Source organism: Epinephelus lanceolatus, chromosome 3 (genome assembly GCF_041903045.1).
Source record: "Epinephelus lanceolatus isolate andai-2023 chromosome 3, ASM4190304v1, whole genome shotgun sequence".
NCBI lineage: Eukaryota > Metazoa > Chordata > Actinopteri > Perciformes > Serranidae > Epinephelus > Epinephelus lanceolatus.
The window spans coordinates 48,327,744-48,345,726 of NC_135736.1; the positions used below are offsets into that span (position 1 = coordinate 48,327,744).

Genomic DNA, 17,983 nt, shown 5'->3' on the forward strand with positions numbered 1-17,983 from the left:
GAGTTAAAATACTTTGTCATCAAGTATAAAAAGTAATCAAACATGACTAAAGGCTTTGCATAATGAGTTTGCATTTTTCGTACATGTTTTTATGCCTTTGCAGTGGTAGGCGGGGCCAGAGGCATTATGTTTTCAAGCCGTCCGTCTGTCCCATCCTTGTGAAAGCTGAACCTCAAGAATGCCTTGAGAGAAGTTCTTCAAAATAAATTTGGCCATAATTCAATAATTCCTGTTAGTTATGACAACATTTCACATAAATGTCTAAGGGGTCGCACACATGCTGCGTCTTTAATCACCTGGAGAATGCATGGTCAGGTGCTGGCCACTACTCTTGTGCCCTACTACTCTGAAGGTTGCGGCAGCAGGTTGCATCTGAGGTTGCTAAGTGATCATAACCAGCACTGTATCATAACCTATTCACCTGAAATCCTGAGTGCAGAGCTGATCTTCCTCCACACATTGTTTTTTAGTGTGTATTAGGCCCGAAATATCGTCTGTGAGACAGATGTAAAGCTCTGACAGCTCTGCACTAACATGATGAACTCCATATTTATCACAGACTGATATTTAATGATGAAGGGACAGATATCAGTCGGCTGTGATTGGCTGGTCCTCATTGCATAACATGCAGTGTGGACTGCTGCATTCCAGGGTGCAGCCATCAAACCCTAACAAAAAAAAAAAAAAAAAAAGGCGTTTGGGAATGTGTGTGCGTCACTGTGGTGTTTGAGTGCGTCTGCTGCTCGTCTACATTGAAAACAATGAATTTGAGGGTGCAAACAACACAGCATGTGTACGGCTCCTGATAGGATAAAACAAAACAAACAAACCAGGTGATTTAGGATGTTTTCACATATAGTTCTCTTTAAGCGAACCAAACTCAGTCCTCTTAAAGTGCACCAAAAAGTGGACCAACAGAGAAGGGACTCAGTTCTCTCTCTGGTCCACTTCAGCTCTGATGGCTCTCAGTCCTCTCTCTGTTCACACTATGTATAATACATATTGACACAGTTGTGTTTTTACTTTGACGCTGTACTGCAGTGTGGTTATGAAGCCCCTCGCTTTCAGATGAACTTAGAACTGGAGGAAAACCTTAGAGTTAATGTATTCTATATTCCACATCTGGAGATGTGCGGTATCTTCTGTGGACCAAACTACTCCTCGTCCTGCGTCCTTGCAAGTGTTCCAGGCTGACGTGATTCTGTCTGTTTTTTTAAAAGTGTCCCAGGTCAACAGCGTGTGATCTAGAGGGCTGAATACATCGGCAAAGAGCAAAGCAGCGAAGGAGCGCTTTGTGTTCACAGTGCACAGGTTAAGTGAACCACACCGCGGACTTGGTGCAAACCGAACTCAGACCACTTCAAGAGGTGGTCTGAGTTCAGTTCGCTTCAGAGGGGTCTGAGTTCTCTGGAGTGTTCACATATGTGCAAAAATGCTGAGTCACCGCTCTGAGTCCGCTTAGAGGGCTGAAAAGGACTTAATGTGAAAACACCCTTAAAATGGTTCGAACACTGAATAAAGCACTTTCACGTTCAAAAATGAGTGTTTCACTGACGCTGCTTGTTGCAGATGGACTTTGAACTAAAAACTAAACAACTAAAATGTGAATGACCTTGTCTTGGTTTGTCCGTTCTGGGCTACTGTAGAAACATGGCGGTGCAACGTGGATCACTGTAGACGAGGACCTGTGTAGATATAAACATCTCATTCTAAGGTAACAAACTTTTTTTTTTTTCATGTAGTTCCAGTGGAAAACACTTTATTTATTTTGTTCAGTTTCTGCCAACACATCTGCCTAGTCCTACACACTGGACCTTTAGGAAGTTACAACTGTCGTGAGTCAAAACTGATCTGACCAAAATATATTTATTGTTGTTTCACAACATGACATTTGTGATTCAGTGTTTACCTGGTAAACATACCGTCAGCACCAACAGGAAAACATGAATTATCAGCAGCAGGATGGTTTAATAACAAAGACAAAGTTAAAGTAAATATTATATTTGTTTAAATAGAAAATCTGCAGCAGTGAACTGCATAATAATTTTGCTATGTAACGTGTCTTTAGGGAATGATCTGATGAGAGAAAGGCAGAGAGGTCAAGTACTCTGGGTGTGGAGGTATCCAGGTGGAGCAGGTGAGTGAACACCTAACACCTGGAGGGGTTCAGTGTTGGAGGGGGGTCCTGTGCCCCACAGGATCTGCTGTGAGGGCCTGAAGGGGAGGTCGTACTGAGGGACACTGAACGCCTTCAGCTTCTCCTTACAGGTCTGCAGCAGGAGGTCGTACTCCTGCAGGTCACATGTTTACATCATCATTAGCAGAGTGTGAAATTAAACTCTGCAGCAGTGATTACTCTCGGTCAACCTTTTAAAGTTACTGACCTTACAGTCTCCAGCCAAGTCGCTCTGCAAGGCGCTGATGGCGACCTGTTTAGACTCCAATACTTCCTACAAGCAAGAAAAACACATACTATGATTCTATGACATAAAAAGGGCAATGGAGAGATATGTATATGTGTGTGTGTGTGTGTGTGTGAGTGAGGATGTGAACACAAAATGATTGGCTCTATAACCTTTATTCAAACTCTTCCACTGTGCGGGAATGCTGGCATCTTCAGCCGACATTACTGTCTCTGAGTTTTAAAGGTATAGTTCAGACTTTATGAAGTGAGGTTGTATGGGGTACTAAGCCTTAGCCAATATCACCTCCAGTAGATGTCAGTTGGCACACCCAGTTTGGAGAAGCAGGCTGGAGTCAGACATTCACTGCTTTACCTTTCCGTCAGACAGCGCTCTCCAACAGGGAATGGCTTCAGTTTTGCCTCTTTGCTTTCGTCAAAGCCACCAGACTCCATTGACAAAAACAGTTAATTTTAGCTCACTGATCACAGGAGCTGCTGGTCTGCTGCTGCTTCAGTCAGTTAGTTAGTTAGTGTTACTGTGTGACTTTGAATCTGAACTAAATCTTTTAAACATTAAAGTCACACAATGACACGAACCAACCGACAGGTCGAGGCAGCAGCAGACCAGCAGCTCCTGTGTTCAGCGATGTTAAATCACTGTTTTTCTCAATGGTGTCTGGCTTTGAAGAGAGCGATATAAAGGCTTCATTTTCCAGTTGGAAATCACTGACATTAATGTAAAGCTGTGGAAATATTGTAAATGTAGTGTACACATAAACTGACATTGATTTTATTAGGTGAGACTTTTTGTAGCTGGCTAAAATCTTGTTTTGTTGCTGCCCCCTCTACAGCAGTACATTGCTCAGCTCCCATAGACTCCAGCCTGCTCCAAACTGGGGGCATGTTGACTGACATCTGCTGTGTGTAATACACTGTCTATGGATAAGTACCTCACACAACCTCTCTTCAGAAAGTCTGTAAAGTCCCTTTAATAAGACAATAAATTTACAAAAATATTGAATTTAAAATTTGTAGTTTTTTGGAAGTTGTTGCATCTCCATTTGTAATTTTCAACCCACACCTGCTCTCTATTCTGTCAGACAAATGAGCCGCAGTTATTTTTGAATGCACATTTTAACTTGTGCAAAAATAAACTTGAAATGAAACGTGGATATAAAACTGTACCTCAAGTTTGTTTGTGGCGCTGCTGCCTGCAGTTTGGTCGACGTTAGAGGACGCGAGTGCGGTGCAGAGCTGAGCCTCCGTTTTCTCGACTGTTCCCGTCAGCGCTGCCAACTTCTTCTCCAGCAACATCTCCTTCAGGCCGCTCTTCTGCTGCATGTCCAGGATGGCCTCCCTCTGCTTCTTCAGCAGGTCGTCACGCTCTTGCTGAACCTGAAGAAGGCATGCATATGAAGACCTGCTGGGCTGAATGAAGGTAAAAGTTATGGGGATGTGATCGTTTACCTTCTCAAACGCCTGCAGCAGCATCTCGTGCTCCATTGTCAGGTCTCTCAGCTCCTTATCGATGACCTTCAGTCGAGCTCTACTCCTCTGTCAGACACATTATCAGCAGTTTGGAGGAAAATTAGTATGTTTTTTTTTATGGCGTTCATAGTTTCAGTCAGTTATAACATTTTATCTGCTTCACTCTACTTTAAAGTTGTTGAATAAATCATCCAATAAAGTACACTACAGCAGTGTGGCAGGTAAAAGTACACACTGGTATTAATGCTGCAAATTTAGATTAAAATAGCCATCTCTTGGCACAGTGGCACAGTCATAACGATGTTTAGTGTGTCCTGATGCTCTCTGAGTTCTGTGCAGTGAACGCACCGTCTCCTTGTCCTTGGCCTGGTTGTATTCTTCCAGCTGCTGTTGGAGCTCGGGCAGCTTCTCTTCGGCTTCCTGCAGCGACTCTCGCAGATGTTTGTTCTTCTGCTCGGCTGCTGAAAGCTCTTTCTTGACTTGTGCGTGCAACTTCGTCAACTTTGCAAGTTCCATCTACCAAAGAACAAAACGACCACGTGGCACAGAAAAGGAGAGACACGTAAGAGCTTAGTTTACGAGCTGTGGTCAGGACAACCCAGAAATAAATGTGATGGAATAACACAGGTGTTTTTTATGAGTGACGCAAAATTCAGAAACATCTATTTGAACAAAATACAAAATATTTGTGACTTTTTTTATCATAGCTCCAGAGACCTTTTCTGCTTGAGCAAAAGAACTATTTGCAAACTGTGATTATTTGAAGGTGGAGAAAAATGTGTTTAAAACTCTGACTGGCTGAAGAGACGCAGTGGTAAGAAAATGTATTCATGCATAAATCAGCCATTCCTCAGAAGCAAATCATTAATCAAAATGAGAGTTGATTTGTTGTACTAAACTATTTATCCTCTCTGGTTTTGCTCATCTGTTCAGTTTGTGTCTTCTTTCTCTCCGTGGGGAGTTTCGTACCTTCAGAGACTTCTGATCCTCCACTAGTTTGTTTTCATGGAAGGAGAAGTACTCCTCAGCCTTTTTGAAAGCGTTGGTTTGGTCTTCTTTCAGAGTCACAGCCTGACGTTGCAGTCTTTCCCTGAGGTTATCAGCTTCAGCCTCCAGCCTCTTTTTCTCCGTTGACTTCATTGACTGCATTGTCTTGTCGTATTTCGCCTCAATTTCTATTTTAATAGCAACAGAAGGGGAAACGTTTATTACAGTTTATGACTGTAGTTTTTTAAATTCAACTCAGAAATGGAAATTGGGTTTATTAATTCACCCATTACTCTTCTTCCGTAGTCGTTCCTCAGCTCTATTAACTCCACCTGGTGTTTCTGTTGAGAATTAAAAGGCCACAGGTTTGTGATACAGCTGATAAAAATAAGAGACAACTGAATGACAAGAAAAACAAAGTGTAACAGTGGAGCCAGATTCACCAGGTCGAGCTCCGTGATGAGGTTTTCGTTGTGGAGCTTCTTCTCTCTTAAGTCCACCTGCAGGCCGTGCACCTCCCTCCGGAGCTTGAGCTCTGACTGTGTGTGCTGGTTCTGGATCAGCGAGGTTGAGATGACGCGGCCCGTCTTCATCTCGGAGATGGTGTTTTGGTGTTCGAAGAGGACGTGCTTCAGCTTCTGCTTGTACTCCTGGACACCAAACCATCAAACAAGGTGTTACGATGTGAAATTCATTCAATGATCAAATGTGTTTTTACTGTGAAAATGACTCTGACGTTCAGTCTACTCAGTTTGATCAGTGAAATCATGTCATGATAATGTGATCATGTCCTGTTATGTTTTACACACAAGACTACTAGAAAAGCAAATATGGTTTCTTTCTTTGCAACATCGCAGATATATTTTTAAACCCACACTGCCTTTGATTTATCATCAGAATGCAACAGTGCACAAAGTCTCAGACATGTGAAGAATAATTTAAAGAATATTTCTGAGGGTTAAAAAACAGAGTGGACACATAACAGAGAATGTACAGTCTGCAAGTTTTGACAGATGATAGTGTGGCCATATCAGACTGTACAGTACTGAGAAGCAATATTAAACAAAGTAAATATATTTATTAATTTGTATATTTACTTATTTTTTTAATTTTAACAGCTCTTAAATTTTCTTCTGGTTACTTTTGTTTCTCTTATTCTCTAAACTTGTCAGCATATAATCAAAAATACAGTGTAAAAACTGAGAATGTATGAAATATTCCAGTAAAATACAAAGTAAGTGTCTGTATGTGTGCGCGTGCAGCTCACAGTGATCTCCACTCGGTGGCGCTCCTCTGCCTCCTCCCTCTCCCTGTGTCTGTTCCTGATCTTGGCCTTCGTCTCCTCCAGGCTCCTCTTGGAGATTTCCCAGAAGGCCTGGATCTTGTCCCTCTCCAGCTGGAAGTAGCTCCTCTCCTCCCGCTCTCTGTCCAGCTCCTCTCGGAGGCGGACGATGTGCTCCTCCAGCTGCAAGGTCGCACACGTTTGTGTCAGTTTTGTGTGAGCTCAAACACAGGTGATGAGTTTACCTGCACACAGCCGGTGACGGCAGCACCGTGCAGCACATACAGTAGAGCCAGGGCTGCAGGTTGTGTGGTGAATATGCGATAACGTTGTTTAATACCACGATAACGATATTTCTTCCGATTAATAAACAGAGAGTGCACTCAGTTTTCAGCTGCTCTCACTATACTTCTAAAATACAACAAATTCCTTGTTGAATTTAAAAAATTAGGGAAATTATTTCCACCATTGTTTTATTAAACAATTTTAAATGAACACAAAGTTCACCAATAATGACCAGAGTGCAGTTTTCTACTGATACCCTCCTTCAACTAACTCAAAAAATCTTTGGGTTCAATATCAATATGATGTGTTTATTGTGACAGCTGACATCATGATGATTAAAAAATATTTTGTGCAGCCATAGTAAGAGCTTGCTAATCAGTACTCCTGAACTACCTGTTAGTACCCATTCGTTTTTTTGTTTTGTTTTTTTTTGGTTTTTTTTTCATTTACAGGTAAAATCACAGAGTCACATCACAAGATGTCTCAAAGGTCAATAATCAGTATTGTTCAGGCTTTAAAGATCCCATTAGAGGCGGGTGATATGGCCCTAAAATAATATCAGTATATTTTAGGGTATTTTTGTGATAACGATATTTGTGATGATATGACAAGTTAGTAAAAAAATATTTTATTATTAATTTAAGAACATAAAATTGCAACAGAATTAGTGATATAGTTTCACAGTTTGCTTCAAATATTCAGTAAAAACTAAAATGATGTTTCATTTCTTTAGTTTGTGAACAACAACAGTAACTCGGAGTCAGATTCAGATTCTGTTACAATATTAAATGGCCAGTGTGTAAAATGGGTTGAAAACAGTGACATCAGTGGTCAAATTCTAGATTGCAGGGCTCACTCGCTCACCCCTCCCGTCGGGTAAATGACGGTGGCCTCGTAGGGACAAAAAGCCTTGCGCACGACTTTTTCAGGAGTAGGTCTATCTAGCGACGAGGTGAATGTTTATTTAGAAATCTAAACCATGTTACGATATTGTAATGAATCCCTCACGAGCAGGAGACCAGAGTAGCGTTCGGGAAAAAGGCCCGTTTATTTGAGCACTCCAGAAACTCCGGTAACACTCCAGGGAGTAAAAGACTCCGTCCCAAACTCTGACTCTTCTAGCGTAACAGACACACTTCATAACTTTACACACATACTTGTTTACCATACCGAGTGGGGACCCCCCTCCCCTCTCTGCTCCACCAATCTCCAGCCCGCACACTGACTGACAGCGTAGCCTGTAAACAGAGCTCAGCTGTTTATTTAGCCTAGCAATATCTCCAGACTATAGCAGCTGCAATGGACGACTTTGAACGTGATTTTGAAGAGTTTCTTGTAGCGGACACAGACCCAGAGCCATACCTGTTTGAGCCGGAGCATACAGATGAGGAACTCCATGTGTTTGATGCTGAGCGGGTGAGAAGAGAGGCTGAATGCACAGAATGGGATTCAATGCTTCTGCTGCCATCGTTGGGGAGATATATCATCAGGAAGAAAAGCGCCGCAGAGAGTGCATCACAAGGAGTGAAGTTGCGTCTTCTTTTCCTCACAGATGACGGTTCGGGTTCATTCTCTCCTGTTGCGTGGTAAGTGTGGTCCATTCGCAAACTTTATAACTAAAAAAACTTTTCACTACTCTCTATCGACGAACTACTAACACTCTGCTGTTTCTTCCTCCTTCTTCCTTCCTTCTGCTGTCTTCGTTGGTTCATTTATACACGCGAAACGCGTTCTCTGGCTGGCTGGATTGTCCGCTCGGTCTGCCGTACATACATGGCGGCGCAAGATGGCGACCTCTCTAAAGCGATTGTTTTTTTTCCCACCTGGACCTTTATGCTCTGCCATTTCTCCTCTAATCATCACGCTGTAACCTGTGACAGGCTGTTATGATACCAAAACTATCACACAGTCACATATATGGAGTTTGTTGTTGAGCTGCAAGCATCATGTAGGTTTACATCACCAAAGGGTTATGACAAAATCACTTGACGACACAGACTCCTGTGTGTGTGAGAGAGGAGAGGGAGAGACGCTGTGCTGCTGCCAGAGGAGCCGCTGAATGAGTTCCCTCTGAGCGCTAAGAGAAGTAAAACATTCAGGACGCCAAACTTTATTCCACACTACTGAAGCTGCTCCTCTTTTTGGAACCACTGCAGAGTCGGTAATATTATCGTGAACGTGATGATATGGCACACCCCTACATCCCATATTGTAAAAAGTCAGATTCTGAATACAGAGCAGGTGCTGTATAAAACTGTGAATGTATCAAACTGCTCAGTCCACACAGATAGCACACAGTCCCTATTCAGAAACTGCCTTTAAACAAGCCATCAGGATTTCTGGGAAGTTGTGATGTCACAACTACAAGCAACTATATAAGTCCTTTCAAATGTTTGACTGTATTGCTGTATATTTGAATTACAGCAGCTGACAGGAAGTAAACACGGACCCAAGCTGTTGCCTAGCGATGTGATTGCAATTCAGGAGGCTGTAAAGCCCAGCTCAGTCCAAAGACTGGTGATGAGACGAAACCGTTTTAGAACGCGGCAGAGAAAAGTGTCAGTGGTGTGAACTGGGCGGTCTGAGCTCGACTCAAACCAGCTGATGGTTGTTGACTAGAGATGATACATCGTCTCATCCTCAGCAGACTTTAGAACGTTGCAGAACGCCGCAATGCAAGTCGTTGCCTGTTTTAACTCGTCTCATTGCAATCTTCGATCTGAACTGGACTTAAAACTGAATGTTTCAGACAGAGAATGTAAGAAAAATAATGTTCCCTTTTAACATTAAAGCATGTAATCATGAAGTATGAGCCTGATAATGAGCCTAACATGGGACCTTTAATATTAATATTCCATTCCAAGTAAAAGTCCTGCATTTAAAACATCACTAAAGTAAAAATATATCAGCTAAATATTCTTGAATATCAGATTTAAAGTACTTAGTATGCTGGTATATTACTATAAAACATTATATTGTGTTTTCTGATGCCTTATTTTGTAAGCAAGTAACTTAATAAATGATCTATAACCTATATTATATTAATATATATATATATATATATATATATATATATATATATATATATATATATAAGTTTAAGTACCTCAAAGCTGAGCAGAGTAATTGAGTAAATGTACTTGTGCTGGATAACTCGTCTGGGACTAATGGGTCAAAAACTATATTTTCTTCACGTATTAAATTCAATTAAATTTAATTCTCTGTTCTTTAATCACACAGTCAGCCTTCATTTCAAACACACTGTAGTCGAGTACAGAACAGTAACAACAATGTGTCTCAGTCTGGAGTGCTCTGTGTGTGAAGATATTTAACCCTCCAACTGCCTGAACACAGTTTGAAAGTTTGGAGGATAAAGCTAGTTAGCTTTGTTAGCATCGCCCGGCAGCTCTGACCTGATCCTTGGACATCTCATCCGTTGACAGACCGTCCACCACGGCAGGCGACTTCCCCTTCGCAGCCTTTTTGCTTTTAGTCTTGGGAGGCTGGAGAGAAAACACAGCGACATTTAGCCTCACGAGCAAAACACCGCTCTCAGTTAGCTAGCTAGTTAGCTAACTAGCTTTGCTAACAGCCTCCATACGAAGCAGAAGCTAAGCTACCACATGCTAACAGCATCACTGCGATATAACAACAGTTCACTCACCATCGTGAAATATTATCGTGCAGGCTCACAGGTGACGGTAATGACAATAAACACAAGTTTAAGCTGTGAGCTAGCTTAGCCGCAGAGTCGGTCCTCGGCTGCATGTACACAAGAGACGCTGTCATGGCAACGGAGTGTAGCGATGTTTTTTTTTCTTCAAATAAATCTTTATTGAAAGAAGTATTGAATAATTTACAACCCTGCGACCTGTGGTGTCGCCGATAATTGGAGAACATATATACATATATATATATATATATATATATATATATATATATATGTATATATGCATAATAAAAAATAAATAAGCATAGAAATAAATAGATGAATGTAATTTTAAAATAAAACAGCACAGACATAAACAACTTAAATTTATTCTACATTGTTATACAACTACAGTTATCTATTTCTGTGTTATTCATTTATTCCTGTATTTATTTATTCTGTATTTTTGTATTTATTAATTTGTTTCTGTATTTATTAATATACAAAGATAAAATAATGTTGAAAAAATGTGGAATTGCAGAGAATTTGAGAACATATGTATAGAAATAAATGCATGAATAAATACATAAAATAAATAGAAATGTATGGAAATAATTAGATAAATGCACAAATAAAACAAATTAAACTTACAATATAATAAAACAGGACAGAAATAAATAGCCTATCTTAAAGTTATTCTACACTGTTATACAACTTGAGTTGTTCATTTTTTGATTAATTATTCCTTACTGTATTTATTTTTGCATTCATTCATTTCCATATATATATATATATATATATATATATATATATATATATATATATATATATATATTTAATTATTTATTTATTTATTTATTTATTTATCAATATGTAAAGATAAAATATTTTTTAAAATGTGGTATTGCAGAGCAATGAAGAACAAATATATGAATAAATGTATAACACAAAATTAATAATTATGGAAATGAGTAGATACATGTACAAATAAAAGAAATGAACGTTATAATAAAATAAAACATGACATACCAGAATAGAACAGAATAGTACTAAATTGGAGGAATTCAAACATTATGATAATACAAACTGAAATTTTAATATGTAATTAGTTTAAGATAGTTTGTGTGACAGCAAAATTGAGGTTTTTAAATCAGCGGATTAATTATCATGTAGGTAAAGTCTGGTTTGGGTTGACTGTTTAGATGTTGTGGTTGGTTAAAAGAAACAATTGTGTTCCTGTTTTCTACCATATATTGCCTGATGTATTGTTCAGAGATTTAAACCATTTAAGACGAGTCTCTTTATCTCTGTTCTCCCAGTCAGAGGAGGAGCAGAGGCCTCTGCTGCACTGTCAGCTGGAGCTGCAGGAGAACATGGAGGTGAGGGTGAGCTCTCTTTACATCAACAAGGTAATCAGCACCCGGCACAGGAACCTATTATCATACACAATCTCGGAGACAGGGTAATATGTCTCAGGAACTTCTGCAGTATGTTAATATGTTTTGCAATAATTACATCTCAGATTTTGACAAGTAAACATTTGAAGTGAGACACAAACTGCTGTGAACCCTGATCAATATGACTCCAAACATTCTGTTCATTGATCAGACAGACATAATGTGCATTACAGTTTAGTAGCTGTTTTTGTATTTACCAAAAGGAACATTACAAAGTTAAAATGTTCAATTACTGTCACTGTACAACACAGGGTTGAACAACGAAATGCAGTGGTGGAAAGTAACTAAGTACATTTGCTCAGGTATTGCACATAAGTACAGGTTTAAGGTACTTGTACTTTACTGGAGTATTTCAGTTTTCTGCTACTTTATATCTGCTCTCTAATAATACACCTTAGAGAGCAATACTGTACCTTAACTTCACCACATTTATCTGATAACTCGGCTGAGTGAGAGAGAATATTTCAGTTTATTCAAAAAAATATCTTACTCCTGAATAATGTGTACCCCTCACTTCTGAAGGAATGGCTACACCACTGCACATGACTCGAGTCAGCTTCGAGTCACAAATTTGATAACTTTAGACGTGACTTGGACTTAAATACCAATGACCTGTGACTTTTTTTTCCACTTTATTAATTAGTTTCCACATTGAAGAAAACATGTATACAAAAATACAGGGTGAAAGACAGTTTTTTCACCCCCTGGGAGCAAACAGTCACATAAAATATATCCTTTATTTAACCAGGTAAAAGCCTCATTGAGATTAAAAATCTCTTTTTCAGGAGTGACCTGGCCAAGAGGGCATAAAATCCAGTGTGAAATAATAATGTGCCCCCATTTAAAAAACAAAAGGAACAACAGTAATAGACAAAGTGCGTGCCTGCGATTTAAGGTTCTGCAGCAGATGTTGAGAACCAACTTCAACCTTCCAGCTGGTCTAGCAGATATGTAATAAAAGGTTACCATACACTATTAAAACTGTCCTGACCTTATCTTCTCTAGCTTCAAAAATTGTACTGTATCTCTGACCCAAAATGTCAGCCTAATGCGCGAGTCTTTTGTTTACACTCGCGCATTAGGCTAAGGCTAGCTAGCCTACAGTCCATTGCAATGGATTGTTTAGTGATCAAGAAAAAAAGAGTGCAGGTAGAAAATGAAGACCAAGACCCAGTCTCCCAGTGGGACAAAGAAGAAGAGGGAGTTTCGAAAAATGAATCTGAGAGAGGAACTCGTGAGCCAGAACCTGAAGGAGCTCCAGAGCAGTCCATCACTGCTACGTGAAACATTTTTGCCATTGCCCTGTGGTCACTTGTATTAGGCTTAACTATTTTGTTGAATATTCTTTGGCCAAATTCAGTTAAAACCATTTTTATATCGAACATGCTTGTGCTGTGTATCACAGCTGCTTTTACTGAAAAAGCAAGAACCTCCTTATAAAGTAACTGAAGTCATGAAAATCAATTATTTTCTTAGCACCCCCACGTATCGGTCAAGCTCTCCCTTAGCCCCGGGAGAGAAAAAATCCTGGCACCGTGCCTGGTGACAGCATCCAATCAAGTTGCAGAATAGAACCGTGAAGATCTAACGTTAATTATTGAGCACTGGTTTGAAAAAATTATAAAAGATAATTTTATTCACATATTAAACACAAAAAACAATTACAGGAGAAGATGCAACAACTTCCAACTTTGTTTGACATTTAAAGATGCACAGAGAACAGTGAGTTGAGGCTAATATTAACATAGGGAGCTAATGCTTGGCTAATGTTAGCTTAACAGCTAAATGCAAACTTTAAAAAAGCATCAATGATTTTTGTAAATTTAATAATATTGGCATTAAATTTGGTGTAGAGCACATTTTAACTTGTCTGGGACTCAAAACTCAAAGTTCAGGAATTGGGACGTGTCAGTCTTGACTTGGGAGTTGACATATTTGTGACTTGCAAAACAATGACCTGGTCTCACCTCTGGTCAGCACTGACACTGACCACAGTAAACTAATGGGCGTAGCCACTGTGACTGTGACATCACTAATTGGTTTGTGGACTCTCGCTTTGAGGTCTCTGACATGTTGGCCATCTCCATCTTGGATTTCTTGAGCAGGAAGTGACCATATTTGGACGAGAGGGTAGAGGTAACCGTAATGCTAGTTGCTAGCTTGGTTAGCATGGTGCATCATTGTTTTTTACATGTAAAGTTTGACATTTTAACGTTGGTGTCTATGAGAATTGACTCGCTCTTGACGCCAGCCTCATGTGGCCATTAGAGGAACTGCAGTTTTTGGCACTTGGCACATCGGCTTTATTTTTCAGCCCCGCAGGTTGCAGCTTGATGCTGACAGCTCACCAACATTTCCTGCCTGTGCTGGATGTTGGGCGAGGGAATACACACACTCCTCACTGATGCGTCCTTTAGCTGTTAGCTTGTTGACGGTGCTGTACAGATGATTATTGGATGGTGTGGAGGTGCTTGGCGTTTCACTGACACTTGTCCAGTAGTATGGACTTTCAAAATAAGACTCCCTCCCTGGGTGCTCCGGTCCAGCTTCAATCTCCTCGTAAATCACGTCAGTTACAGTTTTGTCCACGTCAGCGTTTCTCTCTGTTCTGTTTTTGGAGCAGAGTTTTAGGGTAAAGATGACCAAAAGCACCAACACAGCACCCAGGACTACACCAACAGGGACTTTCCAAAAGTCTGAGGGTTGTTGGTTCTCTGTGTCTGCAGTGAGTATCTTCTGGTCTGGTCCAAGGCCGAAACCCAGTCCATCGTTTCTCTGTGTGACTGGAGCCTCTCCAGCACTGGGGACGACCATGTTGGGATCTGTTGTCACTTTCAGATATACTTGTGTTCTATTACACAAGTATGTTGTAGTATCAGAGAAGGTGACGTTTGTTATTACCAGGGAGTTATTGTCCAGGGAACTGTAGCGTTGGTCAGTTACTTTCCTGATGCCATTTTCAACAGTGACGAGATTCACCTTTTCGCCGCTGATGTAGCGGCTCCATGTCACATGTCCCTTAACATGACGACAGGGCAACGTAGCCACCGTGTGCTGCGGCACAGTAATTACGGTAATGTCTGTAAAGTAAAGAGGCAGCAATGAGTGAAACAGTTTTTTGGTCAACTTTTCTGTTAATCGTCTTCATGTCCCTCATAGTTCTTTCAGCAGGACCCAAACAGCCAGCACAACTCAGTCATTTATTTTCTCATAGTGGTTTTATATGGAGGACAAGACAGACTAAGTATCAATAAATAAATCTATAAATCTATAAACACATTCAGGAATAAATAAATAAGTAAAGCAATAAAAATAAACAAATACAGGTACAAATGAATAAATACAGATGTATAAAAAATAAATAAATGCATCAATAAATGCATAAATAAAGAAAACATAAATAAAAGTATAAATAGATAAATAAATGTGGAAATTAATAAATGTATTAATAAATAAAAGAAAAAATAGATATAAATAAATGCATCAATAAATACATATTAATTAATATGAAAATAAATATATAAATGCACAAACCTTATTATATAGTAAAAAAGGACAGAAATAAATATCTGAAATTTATTTCTACATTGTTATATAACTACAGTTGTATATTTCTGTATTAATTATTCCTGTATGTATTTATGCATTCATTTATTTACTTAATCATTTACTTATTTCTGTTTTTTTCACCACTCAGTGCATCAGTATATTGCTCTCAATATTGTATAGTCATGAGAAAAGCACATGTGAACGGACTTCTGATATTGTAAGATAGTTACAGCATTCTGCGATGTCAGAGAGAGTCTAAAGAGGAAGTGGATAAATTAATTAAATAAATAAATATTAGAGCCCAGCTGCACCGTTGTGGGTCAATAATGGACTGGACTAAAAAACAAATTCAAATCCAAATGTACAAAGTATTCTCCACTGTCATGAAACACTGCACATGGAAGTTTAAATTATTGAATTTCTTTCTTTTGGGGCCAAAACTATTTAAAATGTAAATAACACAATTAAATTAAAAATCTCTGTTAAAATAGACATTAGAAGGAGATTTGAAGGAGAAAAACATGAACGCAACAGCTGATTCCAAACTTTGTTTTATCCAATGCATGATTATACTATGAGAACCATTTATCTAATGTCCTCTTTAAATTCAGAATCCTATACTTCTCACACTATGGTGCACCTCAAAATGAGTGTTTCACTTCATTGTTTTTTCAGCTCATATAACACTGTACAGAGCTGGCTTGTGGTCGTAGAACAAAATCCCATTTGTCCTCCATAGACTCTGCTTGTTACGATGCCTTTACCTTTTTCCTTTTATGTTTACTTTTATTACTGTTTTGTGATCACTGATTGAATTATTGTTCCAGTGTTGACAGCAAAATTAATTTAGACCAAAGCCAAAACCTGAGGTTTATAAACATGATGTTTATTGAAAAGATGACATACTAGATTTACTTACCAGTATAGCTGTGACAGAGGCATCCAGCGAGGAGGAAGTAGAGATAAAGCAACATCTCTGCAGCCTGTGGACCTTGTTAAGTGACATATGACTGAATTACAGTCTTGTTTTTATTGAAGAGGAAGTTATGACTAACGGGGATGTTAATGAAACTCATGTTACTGGCTGTTTTCCATATCATGGCCAGCAGATCACTACATGTGAGAAAAAGTTTGGGAAAATTAACTGATTAAGATCTTGAAGAGGATAATCATCCCTTAAACACAGCCAAATATCCTGTTATTAGAATATATTAAGACCTTATTTATCAAATAAACACCCAGCTGCACTCAGTGGGCCTTTTTGTCAGTCACCTGCATGTAAAAATAGATAACACACCCTTCCTGCAGGTTCTTCTCTGCAACCCACACTGAAGAGAAACCTGCTGCTGAAATATGTGATCATATTCAGGTCCTATCTGAGTAAGGCAACACTGCACCATTGTTTCTACTCATTTTACCTGAAATTGTGACTTTAAGCCATTAGATGATACTATTACCCTATAAATAGTGCTGGAAGATGTTTCCAAACCCTGAGGTTTATAAACATGATGTTTATTGAAAAGATGACATACTAGATTTACTTACCAGTAGAGCTGTGACAGAGGCATCCAGCGAGGAGGAAGTAGAGATAAAGCAACATCTCTGCAGCCTGTGGACCTTGTTAAGTGACATATGACTGAATTACAGTCTTGTTTTTATTGAAGAGGAAGTTATGACTAACGGGGATGTTAATGAAACTCATGTTACTGGCTGTTTTCCATATCATGGCCAGCAGATCACTACATGTGAGAAAAAGTTTGGGAAAATTAACTGATTAAGATCTTGAAGAGGATAATCATCCCTTAAACACAGCCAAATATCCTGTTATTAGAATATATTAAGACCTTATTTATCAAATAAACACCCAGCTGCACTCAGTGGGCCTTTTTGTCAGTCACCTGCATGTAAAAATAGATAACACACCCTTCCTGCAGGTTCTTCTCTGCAACCCACACTGAAGAGAAACCTGCTGCTGAAATATGTGATCATATTCAGGTCCTATCTGAGTAAGGCAACACTGCACCATTGTTTCTACTCATTTTACCTGAAATTGTGACTTTAAGCCATTAGATGATACTATTACCCTATAAATAGTGCTGGAAGAAGTTTCCAAACCCTGAGGTTTATAAACATGATGTTTATTGAAAAGATGACATACTAGATTTACTTACCAGTAGATCTGTGACAGAGGCATCCAGCGAGGAGGAAGTAGAGATAAAGCAACATCTCTGCAGCCTGTGGACCTTGTTAAGTGACATATGACTGAATTACAGTCTTGTTTTTATTGAAGAGGAAGTTATGACTAACGGGGATGTTAATGAAACTCATGTTACTGGCTGTTTTCCATATCATGGCCAGCAGATCACTACATGTGAGAAAAAGTTTGGGAAAATTAACTGATTAAGATCTTGAAGAGGATAATCATCCCTTAAACACAGCCAAATATCCTGTTATTAGAATATATTAAGACCTTATTTATCAAATAAACACCCAGCTGCACTCAGTGGGCCTTTTTGTCAGTCACCTGCATGTAAAAATAGATAACACACCCTTCCTGCAGGTTCTTCTCTGCAACCCACACTGAAGAGAAACCTGCTGCTGAAATATGTGATCATATTCAGGTCCTATCTGAGTAAGGCAACACTGCACCATTGTTTCTACTCATTTTACCTGAAATTGTGACTTTAAGCCATTAGATGATACTATTACCCTATAAATAGTGCTGGAAGAAGTTTCCAGATACTAAAAGTGCTAATACCACACTGAGAACATAGATACACATACTGATCCGGAGGAGACCCAGAATGACTACAAAGAGACACAAAATGACTAAAGAGAGACTGAAACAATTACGAAGGAGCACAAAATGGCTACAAAGAGCT

The 17,983-nt window shown here is 39.2% G+C and overlaps 1 protein-coding gene across 6 annotated transcripts; it reads right to left on the reverse strand.

Annotated features, from left to right (window-relative positions):
- Positions 1–1,847: 1,847 nt before the first annotated feature.
- On the reverse strand, positions 1,848–17,798 carry LOC117255030 (dynein regulatory complex subunit 4-like). Of its 6 annotated transcripts, XM_078166532.1 has the most exons (13): positions 17,273–17,797; positions 16,647–16,718; positions 16,021–16,092; positions 9,860–9,949; positions 6,147–6,344; positions 5,323–5,529; positions 5,166–5,220; positions 4,862–5,067; positions 4,241–4,408; positions 3,872–3,958; positions 3,590–3,799; positions 2,385–2,450; positions 1,848–2,291 (listed from the first exon to the last, which is right to left on the reverse strand). In XM_078166532.1, the coding sequence occupies exons 1-13, from the start codon at positions 17,357–17,359 to the stop codon at positions 2,100–2,102; spliced, it is 1,710 nt and encodes a 569-aa protein (XP_078022658.1). In that variant the 5' UTR covers positions 17,360–17,797; the 3' UTR covers positions 1,848–2,099. The 6 variants fall into 6 exon arrangements, with proteins under 6 accessions (XP_078022658.1, XP_078022655.1, XP_078022657.1 ...); XM_078166529.1 differs by having other exon boundaries at positions 5,166–5,529; positions 17,273–17,798; XM_078166531.1 differs by lacking the exon at positions 16,647–16,718 and having other exon boundaries at positions 5,166–5,529; positions 17,273–17,798.
- Between the last annotated feature and the right edge of the window lie 185 nt (positions 17,799–17,983).